Below are 11,659 nucleotides of genomic sequence, written 5' to 3' on the forward strand. Positions count from 1 at the left end.
ATTACATTTTAAAACCTTTTTAACAGTTTTTTTTTTTAACACATTTTATTTATTGGAGTACTATTTTTTTACTGTAAATATGCAGCCTTGGTCTTCTTTCAAACCCCTTTTTGTTGACAGGTGCTGACTGTGACGTGGACGCTGGCGCCCGGTTCATCGCCGCCATGTTCGTGTCTCTCAACGCCACCCCCAGCAAACTGATCTACCACCACTTCACCACAGCCACCGACACCTCCAACGTGCAGGTCGTTTTCCAAGTCGTCATGGACACCATCATCAAGGAGAACCTGGAGGCCGTGTCTCTGCTCTGAGTCCCCTTAAAAACTCAGACTGATGGTATTTATTATATATGATATTAATCAGAATGGAGCGACTGCACACTTTTCATGAAGCAATAAGCAAATACATGACTGTGTATGCTCCTCTTACTTAAACACCAACTAAATATTTAATAACTGTCCTCAAAATGCAATAATAAACCAATCTGAATCACATATTACGCTGTGGAAGTGTATAATATGGTTTTAAAGAGTAAATTGTACTCTCCGGAGGAAGTCGACTTGCTCTTCCATGCATCCCATCATTTTCCACCTGACATCCCTCGAATCCTGAGTGTGTTACCATGGTTAATCATCACTTGTGAAATAACCTTTTCTCCTGCAAATCTTTGTTCAACATGGTCCGTTCAGAGATCGAACACCCTCTCAGTTCTTTTCTTTTTTGCATTATGAATCATAATTTTGCATTCCAGCACTTTTATAGTTGTCAAAGAGGATTTATTCAATCTGAAATGGTTTTGATGCACCAAAGTGAGCCACACATCTATATGAAGCATAATCATACTTGTAGCAATTGCATATTGTATTGTAAATACATTTCAAATCATGTTACTTTACCATTTTTTTCATCCCAATTATTCATTGGTGTATTTTTGCTATTTAAATGCCGTATTTCGCTTTTCAAAAGCATTTGAGTTACTTTTGTAAGTGCAAAAAAGCCACTGTGAATAGAAATGTAATTAAAAACTAACACACATGTATTTGATATTGTTTCGTGCTGATTTCCCACATACAATGAATGCCGTGAAACATTTCTCAACACAAACATACACACAATGAACAGTATATCTTTCAAGTTTAATAAAATAAAGAAAACATCTTTGAAGGTTTTTGCTCATAACAGTGAATTCTTTTTATGAACATTTAATACATCTGGAAGTTGGTACAGGAGACTGGTGGGCGCGAGGGAGAAAACAGATCAAACAGAAAACACCTCTTCGCTTTGTCTGTGGATTTTGTATTTATATTAATTTATAATTTTAAGCAGCAAACTTCACATTGTGTATACCAGGGGTGCTCAAAACTGTTCTCCGAGATCTATTTTCCTGCAAAACACAACTGAAAGTGTTCACACTGAAACTGACTTGAATGTGGTTTGACTTCACTTTTGCACATTCGCTATATACTAAACCACACTGTAAAAACTGATTTTGGTGATTAACATGACTTAAAATTCAACATTAGAATAAGAAATCATATGTTTCAACTTAAATATTCAACTTAAATATCCAACTTAATGGAACTTAATATTTTAAGTCAAGCACAAACATATTTTAAGTTATCTCAACAAATTGTAAGTTGTTATAACTGATTGCAGCAACAAAAAAAAGTACAGTGCAACATTATTTTTTATGGTACATTTTAATGTCTTGATGCTGATTTCATTTAACAAATTATATTTTGCGACATAAATTGTGTCGCAAAACATTATTCACCTTATTTTTAATGAATGTCGGGAGACTTCCGGGGTCATCCACTTCCAGTTATTTTAGCTTTACAAAACAGATTATGCTGCTTAAAATTCAAACTGGTATTTCTTTCCTATTATTTTAACATAATTGTACTTATAAATGCACTGTTTTGTAGCGCACAGTTTTTCCGTTTACCTCACTTTTGAGTAGCGGCTAGGGAATCGGAAGTCCCGCACGTTCACTGAAAATAATAATAATAAAAGTCACAGTTTAACAAATATTATCATTGCTACAATAACTAAACATCGCAGGAAAGCAGATCTTCGGGAGCAGCGCTGAACATCCCTGGGTTAAATCAAGTAAACATTCAATGTCAACAGCGCGCCTCACTGCCTTGGCTGTAAATACTCCTGAAATGAAGAGACTTTGGGTCGGGGAAGGAGAGAGAGAGAGATGGAGAGAGAAGGGTTCCGTTCAGGAGGTGAAGCAGTCCAGCGAATCGAGCGAGAGAAACACGTCTGCTTTGCACCGAAACGTGCTCGAACCGTCCTGAACCAGCTCACAGCTCTGTAGGTTTGGGGAAATGTCCTTTACGCAGATGGCCTGAGGGGAACAAAATAACGCCACAGTAAAACCTTAATGAAAGTTTGAATGAACGCTCGTCTTAAATACATGATTTTTAAAATAAAGAAAACGGGCAAATCAGATAGTTCAAATATAATTCTGTCTCCATTAAAACTGACTCATAAAGTAAAACTCTTGAATATAATTTTTTTTGTTGTTGCTTTAATTGGTTCTTTAAAAACCGATTTCCCCCATAGGCTATACATGTTTTACATTAAACATGCGTTACGTTTTATTAATACGTTACATTAATAATATTTAATGTACATTCAAATGTTCAGGAATGTTCTGAATATATATTCATATTTGAATGCACATTAACTAATGATTGGTTATGCTCTTTTAATTAATCACTTTAGCAATAAGTTTTGCAAATATATACGTGAAAATCATCAAACCGTTTAATGTAAATTCATATAAAGTAGGCTATTCAAAATACATACATAATTGAATGCAAATTAACTGTACATCCTGTAAAACTATTATATAATGTTTATTCTTTTTTTTAGGCTTATTTAAATTTTATATTGTTTTATAAAATAAAATGACGATTTAAAAAAAAATATATAGCCTATATATTTTACTAAATAACATTTTAATAAACTGCCTATTTTATATATGTGTAGCCTATGTATAATAGGATATTGTTTTCTTTTGCTGTATAGGCTATATATAATAAGCTATAATAAACCGTGTTTTTCATCAAATAGTTTACCATGTTTTTGAGGACTGGCGTTTGTCTGCTGCTGAGGTCGGGCATCGCGCTGTTGGAGACGCCGGGGGTCTCGCCGCTGTCCAGCGCGGATTCACTCTCAGATCTGCGCACATACGGCGACCTCCGGATCCCGGACAGCAAACCCGAGGCTCTCCCGACGGAATAGTAGCTCGGCCCGGTGGACTGCTTGTACCAGGCGTCTGTAGGATGGCTGGAGATGAGGATGGAAACTGCCACGAACACCAACACGGATCTGACGGACTTCTCCATTGCGCACTTGACCCAAACGTGTGTTTTGATCTATGATGCCTCGTAGCTTTTGGGTTGATGCTCTCCACATCTGGAGTTTATATATACCCCTCGGAGTCGTGATCTCGTTCGTCATTCCCCACTAGATGATTCATATTTCCGGCCAATAGGATTGATTTGAACGTTTGGAGACGGTTGGGGAGCCTTTAACGTCAGGTAGATGTGATGTATGACGGGATTATATTGTTTCTCTGTCACTGAGCATGTCTATATTGATCAATAAACGTCTTTCTGGCGTCACAGCACAAATTAAAAAAGACAAAAATCCCATGCGTAAAGACGCACACAAGCATTAACCAAAGAATAACGGTATCCAAAAAAGTTTACTTGATACAAATTAGAAGAGATTTGAATAGAATATAATACAATAAATAAAGTAATGAATAATTGATGAATGAAATCTAGGTAGCACTTTATTTTGAGGTGACAAAGTTACACTTTAGCCTACTACATGTACTTACTGTGGTAATAAGAGTAAATATGCATAATTACAAGTAACTAACCATAAACTAAACCCTAACCATAACTCTACAGTAAGTACATGTAGTTGATTAATATTACTTAGTACTTATTTGAGTAAGAACAATGTAACTACGTCACCTTAAAAGTCTCCATGAATGATTTTAATATTGATTTATTGATTTCACTTTTGGATAAACTGTTTTACAGTGTTGTCAGATTTATAAATAATTAAATGGAGAGAGCACTTTCCATATTGTATCTCAAACAGCTACAACAAGCTTAAAATGTTAATTTATTAAAAATTATATTCAAAAATAATTTTGAAATGTTCCTTTGGCATCTAAGGTGACATTTAAGCAATAAGCCAAAAAGTATACATATATAATAGTAACAATAATTATTATTAATTTTGCTATTTAAATAATAATTATTCAAATTATTAATATGTGATAATATTTGTAATAATAATACAAAATATTATAAAAAATAATAGGTATCTGAGATAACATTTAAACAAGAAGCCAAAATGTAAATAATAATTAATTATAAGAATAAATATTATTATTATGATGATAATAGTATTTTTATTTATAATAAATATAATAATAATAAAAGGTAAATAAAATTGATTGACATCTGTGGCTGCCTAAAAAGAAACTAGTAAGGCAGAGGACATTTTATTGAGTCTTATTGCCTTTTTACAATCTATGGTAATGATATTTTCCAAAAAATATATTTTAAATGTTAATGTTTATTACCATTTTCAGTATAAAAGCTACAAATATATTCTCAAATGAAACCATTTAAACATTGACCCTAAACCATAAAAGGATGAACGTTTTCTTTAATTTCAGGCACTCATAGTCCGTTGTCCAAGGGTCTGCACTGCGGTTCTAGCTTAGTCTCGAGAACCGCATCCGGCTCGCACACCCACGGGTCCTCGGTCCTCCACTGCCACTTCAGCAGCTGCTCCCTCAGGCTCTCCAGAACCGGCGCGTGTGCTGGATCACCAGCCAGATTCTGCCTCTCCGTCGGATCCGACTGGATGTGGAACAGCTCCCACCTCTCCCGGTAGTAATACTCCTCTAGAGTCTTGAACCAGCCCGTGGGCCGGCCCGACCGGGTCCGGTTTAACAGATCCTGGAAGGTTGGGGACACGTAGAAGTCCTGGTCTATAGGAAAGGGCATGCGGTAGTGAAGATTGTGCAGGAGCCGGTAGGGGCCCTGGTGGATGGAGCGCATCGGGTAATACATGGTGACCTCGTGGAGACTCTGGCTGGCGTAGACGGTGACCCAGGACGGTTCTGAGCTCAGGGCCGGGAGGAGAGACCGACCCGTCAACTCAACCGGACGACCACCTGAGAGACTGTACGACGGATACGGCAAAGAGAACCAGTCCAGTATGGTGGGAGTGATATCTGAGGGGGAAAAATGAGAGATGCTGTTTTACAGTGTCATACAAATAATCATAAAAGATATGACCGTAATATGACATATGAGTCAAGTACATACAAACAGAATAGTTTACATTAATCTGTCAGTAAATAGAAAGATATGAGTTTAAACGGTTAAATCTGAAAAAGGTGCAATAGTGAGGGACGCCATTTTTTTATATTGTACGAATAACCTGCGATTCGTACAAATAGAAAATGTTGTTACATTGGCAATTTAATACAAATAAAAATGTTTTCACATTTTCAATAATCTGTCAGTAAATAGAAAGATGTGTTTAAACTGAATCAAGTGCAAAAAGTACAATAGTGAGGGACGCCATTTTTTTATATCGTACGAATAACCTGCGATTAGTACAAAAAGAAAACGTTGTGACATTGGCAATTTGTACAAATAGAAAATCTTGTTACATTGGCAATAATCTGTCAGTAAATAGACAGAAATGACCCTAAAACACTGAATCAAGTGTAAAAAAGGTGCAATAGTTAGTGATGCCATTTTTAAATTTCGTACGGACAACTTGCGATTCGTACAAATAGAAAATGTTGTTACATTGGCAAATAATCTGTCAGTAAATAGAAAAATATGACTTAATACACTGAATCAAGAGCAAAAAGGTGCAATAAGTGAGGGAAGGCATTTTTTAACATATGAACAACCTACGATTCGTAAAAGTAGAAATTGCCATACACACACACTATATTGTTTTTTTAAATCTATACAAAAAACTTTTCTACGAAAAAAGAAATTGTCGTTCACGGTACGGCACATTGGTAACACTGTCATTCATTAGAGAGGAAGTTGTTCTATTATCTGGCCTCAAAAACAGGAACAAGTGCATGTGTGTTAGTGTGGTATTAACCCTTGTGCATTGTTCAAATTCCCATCCTTTCGTTATGTTCGTGGCTGAAAACAGCCACTACTTTAAACTGCTGTAAAAATTGATCAGATAAATATTTTTTAGCCATTTTTTTTGCATAAATCTATTAATCAACCTCAGTCCTGTTCAAAACTACTAAATGTTTTTTAAAAAATCAAGATTTTAACTCTTTAATTGCCAAATTCATAAATTATGTCACTGATTTGGGAGGGAAAAAAACACAAAATTACTTATTTTCAATATAAAATGTGATTGTGGACTGGATTTTTTTTTACCTTTTATCACAGTCTTGGACATGTCAAAGATTAGAAACAACATTGGTTTTGATGCATTGTTAGTTTTTGTGCAGCATCAGATTTTAACTTTTTCTCCCTCATTTACTGTTCGTGGCTGTTTTTGCCCCATTGACTTCCATTATAACCACATTTTTTGATTGCAAAGCCATGACACCATATAATCATGCATTTTTGATTGTTGGTGGTCAAAGAGGTAAAATTTGTAATTTTTACTGTTGATAACCAGGTGGCACAATTAACCCTTTATATAGGCCTGTGCAAAAAAAAGCTTAGTTTCTGGCTTTTACATGGAGTTATATGGAGTATAATAGCATAATAAAGTGTGTGTGTGTGTGTGTGTGTGTGTGTGTGTGTGTGTGTGTGTGTGTGTGTGTGTGTGTGTGTGTGTGTGTGTGTGTGTGAGAGAACTTGATGCGTCTGAGAAAATCAAAATATGCACCTCAGCTCTCAGAACTACATGGAGTAAACAAAAACAAAGTAAGTGTATTTATGCATCTGCTGCCTTTTGATGGTGAGAAATGCAGACTAAACAAAAACTAAGCAAGTGGATTTGAACACTTGCATGCAAGCCTGCTGGTCATTTGATGGTGAGAAGAGCAGCAAGCAACATGAGAAAGGGCTTGACTTGTAGTGAAGTTTTAGAGATGATTCTGCAGCCGGACCCGTCCAGCGAGCTACAGGATGTATTGTCTTCTCCCTCTGACACCACAGACTCAGGAGAGGCAGATCCTGATTTGGATGTGGCACTCTCATCATCCTCTCTAGCTTCCACTGAAGGCGAGGAGGATTCGGAAGATCCTGGGTCTGGGTGGATTGTGAGAAACGGTGAAGTTTGGTTTTCCACCAACGCGGAGACAACTCCCTTTCTTCAGCCTGCCAGAGGCGTGACTTCGTGGCCGACGCGCTATGCCATCGCAAGGGTCCAGAACATTGATTCTGTGTTCAATCTGTTTTTTACGGGCGCCGCACAATGAGAAACTGAACCGGGGTGGACTCCACAGATCTCCGTGCCTACATGGGGCTACTGATTTTGGCCGGCGTCTACAGGTCCAGAGGGGAGTCCACACGTTGCCTGTGGGATGATCGCAGTGGTCGTGCGATTTTTAGAGCCACCATGTCCCTCTCAAGATTCAAGAAATCACCAGAGCTCTGCGTTTTGGAGGTTGGTCATGCTGACAATGAGGTCAATCATCTCGTCGGCCCTGGAGTCGACTCTGGCAGGCTGAAGAAAGGGAGTTGTCTCCGCGTTGGTGGAAAACCACACTTCGCCGTTTCTCCCAATCCGATCTTCCGAATCCCCCTCGCCTTCAGTGGAAGCTAGAGAAGATGATGAGGGTGCCACATCCAAATCAGGATCTGCCTCTCCTGAGTCTGTGGTGTCAGAGGGAGAAGACAATACATCCTGTAGCTCGCTGGACGGGTCCGGCTGCAGAATCATCTCTAAAACTTCACTACAAGTCAAGCCCTTTCTCATGTTGCTTGCTGCTCTTCTCACCATCAAATGACCAGCAGGCTTGCATGCAAGTGTTTAAATCCACTTGCCTAGTTTTTGTTTAGTCTGCATTTCTCACCATCAAAAGGCAGATGCATAAATACACTTAGGCTACTTTGTTTTTGTTTACTCCATGTAGTTCTGAGAGCTGAGGTGCATATTTTGATTTTCTCAGACGCATCAAGGTGAGTGTTTTCTCTCTCTCACACACACACACACACACACACACACACACACACACACACACACACACACACACACACACACACACACACACACACACACACACACACACACACACACACACACACACACACACACACACACACACACACACACACAATTATACTCCATATAACTCCATGTAAAAGCCAGAAACTAAGCTTTTTTTTTGCACAGGCCTATCTAAAGGGTTAATGGTGCCACCTGGTTATCAACAGTAAAAATTTAAATTTTTACCTCTTCCCAACAGGGAAAACCACCAACAATCAAAAATGCATGATTTTATGGTGTCATGGCTTTGCAATAAAAAAAAATGGTTATAATGGAAGTCAATGGGGCAAAAACAGCCATGAACAGTAAATGAGGGAGAAAAAGTTAAAATCTGATGCTGCACAAAAACTAACAATGCATCAAAACCAATGTTGTTTCTAATCTTTGACATGTCCAAGACTGTGATAAAAGGTAAAAAAAAATCCAGTCCACAATCACATTTTATATTGAAAATAAGTAATTTTGTGTTTTTTCCCCTCCCAAATCAGTTACATAATTTATGAATTTGGCAATTAAAGAGTTAAAATCTTGATTTTTTTAAAAACATTTAGTAGTTTTGAACAGGACTGAGGTTGATTAATAGATTTATGCAAAAAAAATGGCAAAAAAATATTTATCTGATCAATTTTTACAGCAGTTTAAAGTAGTGGCTGTTTTCAGCCACGAACATAACGAAAGGGTAGTGAATTTGCCCAGAGTGTACTGTTGAGTTTTTGAAAATTTTCAAAGCATTTTCCTAAAATATGTGTAAAAATAAGCTTTGTCACCAAAAATCATTCCATTTGCTGAAACACGGAAAAAGTTATGGCCAAAATAAGACTCAAAAATACCCCATAGTGGCTGAAAACAGCCACAACAGCACATAAACTAGGCGCACAGCACCACCTAGTGGTTAAAGCAGGTACAGCGCATCTTCAGACCATGAGAAGAATAAACAAACCGTGATTGGCTCTTACCCAGCAGACTGACGTAGGCCTGGCTGATCTGTCCCCAGCGCTGCCGGTGTTCAGGTGAGGAGACCAGCATGGGTTCCTTCACACCTGAGCCGTACAGGTTAGTGCGTCCGTTGGGGAACGGAATTCCGTTATCCGAGCTGTAGATCACCAGAGTGTCATTTTCAAATCCCGCATCCCGTAGTTCTTGAAGAACCAAACCAATGCCTTCGAAAAAAAAAACAAATTTATGAAAATCGACACATTTTCATATTAGTGTGAATGACGTAAAATATTAACCTTGGTCCAGCCGGCTGACCGTTGTGTACTGGGCCGCTATATCCGCCCTTGCCGCAGGAGTGTCCGGAATAAAGTACGGAACCTAGTTAAATATTAAGAGACTGATGGTTGGGAGCTTCAACTAATGACTTTTTTACATTTTTCTTTATTTGTAAGGCTCACCTTAACCTGGTCTGGAGAGTAATACTTCGGCCGCCAATCCGGAATTCTTCCCATTCCGCTCTCTCCATTCCCAAACTTTTCACAGAACACTCCATACTGAGGCTGGGAATGGCCACAGCGGTGAGGATCATGGAACGCCACGGTAGAGGAAGAACGGCCGTTCCTCTCCCGTCCCACTTCTCTCCGCCTTCTGGCTCTGGAAGAACTTCCGAACTAGGAGCTTGATCCTGGTGATATTCCGACCCACCTGCAGCACGGAATTGGTCTCTTCTGTGTAGGCGAAATCGAACGGGTATACAGGGCCCGGACCAACGTGTTTTTTCCCGATGATTCCTTTCCAAAGAAAAGCAATCATGAATTTGAAAAACTCCACATTTTTCCAAGATTTTCCAAGATTCACATAAGCCGATTAGCTTTCTGTACTGGCTTTTTGCATTCATTAAGCACAAAATGGTGTTCAAATTTTGTACTAAAAAGTTTTTTCCCCCCGACAATTCCTTTCCAAAGAAGTCAATCACGAATTTGTAAAATTCCAAATTTTTCCAAGATTTGCTGGTTTCAAATGACTGTCAAGCTTTTTTCTTATAGGCTATTAGTACATTTTTTCATACAAATTCATATGAAATCTCCACTTCGTAACAGTAACGATAACATAACATGCCAACATCACTTGCCATGATTTTTTAATGACTTTTTTGTCATTTTTTAATGATCGCGAGAGGAAAAAGTGACGTTTTAGTCACATAACATCGGTTAATGGAAACGCAGTCATTTCACAATCGATTTTGATCAACATTTAGAAAATATGTAAAAAGTTTTGCGCAAATCTGTAATGGAAACCAGGCTAATGTGTCATTTGGTAGAAAGATAGTTGTACTAATATACGGACTCAAAACAGAAACAAGTACAAAAGGTTTGTGTTCAAATTGTGTACAGAAAATATCACTTTTTGTAGAACATTTTAATTGTCGTACATATATGTATGGCCTCAAACACAGAAACAAGTGCATGAAGGTGCAGTGTTGTAATAAAAAAAGTGTTTTTCTGTTTTATTTTCATGGATCTTCATCATACCTGTGTGGATGTTGGCTTGATTCAGGAGGAGAGGAAGACTGCGCACTCCATCAAATGAGTTAAAGTGATGAACTCCCTGATGCAGGCCGTACATCCCGTTCTGGTGCTGTTGATCAGGGAAAGAGAAGTTCAAGGCAAGTTTATCCATTAGTTTGGGCTAAAAAAACAAGAGACTTTTACATGCTGGTTGGTTACCTGTGGTAGTCCAGTCAGGATGGTGGAACGACTTGGTGAGCAGCTGCTGACGGAGGTGAAGGCGTTGTTGAAGATCACGCTGCGCTCAGAAAGAGCCCGGAGATGAGGTGTCTGGACCACAGTGTTGTTGTAGACATCCGTCTCGAACCCACCATCATCAGCTGCCAAAACATGACACATTTACACTGCAAAGGAGGCACAGAGGCGCTTCTGAGCTGCCATTTAAGTGGCATTTAACAGACTGTTTAATGAGGTGGCATAAATGCATTTACACAGCAAATATAACTGTATACTGTGATGCTAGTGGCTGAGGCGCGTCTGAGCTGGCATAATGTAGTCTGGCTTTAATGCGGCATTGCCTCTTTACTCTGAATTTTGAGCAGGAACAGAGCAGCCTGTGTAAAGTCGCCTATTGACGCATTAACACATCGTTAATACAACATAACAACTAATCAAATATATAAATATTGTCATATCAATACACATAATTGTGTTTTTCTACACACCAATGATGAGAAGTACATTTCTTCTTCTGCACTCTCCTAGATGACAACAAACCAGGACACACAACAGAGTCCACCGGAACAAAAACGACATGTTAGAGTCATTTGCCTCGCACACCTCCTGTAATGTTAGTAAAGCAAACGGAGAAGTCTTTTAGAACTTTTGTTTACACTCAGCGAGACTAACTTCCGCCAACCATGTGAGTCCATCACATGACCACGATCAGCTGACGCAAAGCT

At 38.4% G+C, this 11,659-nt stretch overlaps 3 protein-coding genes across 3 annotated transcripts in view; 1 reads left to right on the forward strand and 2 right to left on the reverse strand.

Moving 5' to 3' along the window:
* Positions 1–1,249, forward strand: part of gnav1 (guanine nucleotide binding protein (G protein) alpha v1) — a 30,258-nt gene extending 29,009 nt beyond the window's left edge. The window contains exon 9 of the mRNA XM_079593687.1: positions 121–1,249. Within this exon, the coding sequence (XP_079449813.1) occupies positions 121–311 (191 nt within the window). The 3' untranslated portion in view covers positions 312–1,249. The remainder of the gene's footprint in view (positions 1–120) is intronic.
* Positions 1,118–3,504, reverse strand: npb (neuropeptide B). The gene is made up of 2 exons (XM_079593688.1): positions 3,090–3,504; positions 1,118–2,353 (listed from the first exon to the last, which is right to left on the reverse strand). Exons 1-2 carry the CDS (start codon positions 3,357–3,359, stop codon positions 2,225–2,227), a joined length of 399 nt encoding a protein of 132 aa, XP_079449814.1. The 5' UTR covers positions 3,360–3,504; the 3' UTR covers positions 1,118–2,224.
* A 1,019-nt stretch (positions 3,505–4,523) lies between these two features.
* sgsh (N-sulfoglucosamine sulfohydrolase (sulfamidase)) lies at positions 4,524–11,632 on the reverse strand. Its single transcript, XM_079593686.1, is given in 8 exon segments — positions 4,524–5,278; positions 9,210–9,413; positions 9,486–9,567; positions 9,648–9,788; positions 9,790–9,980; positions 10,722–10,827; positions 10,917–11,077; positions 11,423–11,632. Coding segments are annotated over 8 exon segments (1,536 nt in total). The 5' UTR covers positions 11,514–11,632; the 3' UTR covers positions 4,524–4,718.
* Between the last annotated feature and the right edge of the window lie 27 nt (positions 11,633–11,659).

This window comes from Phoxinus phoxinus (genome assembly GCF_949152265.1).
Source record: "Phoxinus phoxinus genome assembly, chromosome: 20".
NCBI lineage: Eukaryota > Metazoa > Chordata > Actinopteri > Cypriniformes > Leuciscidae > Phoxinus > Phoxinus phoxinus.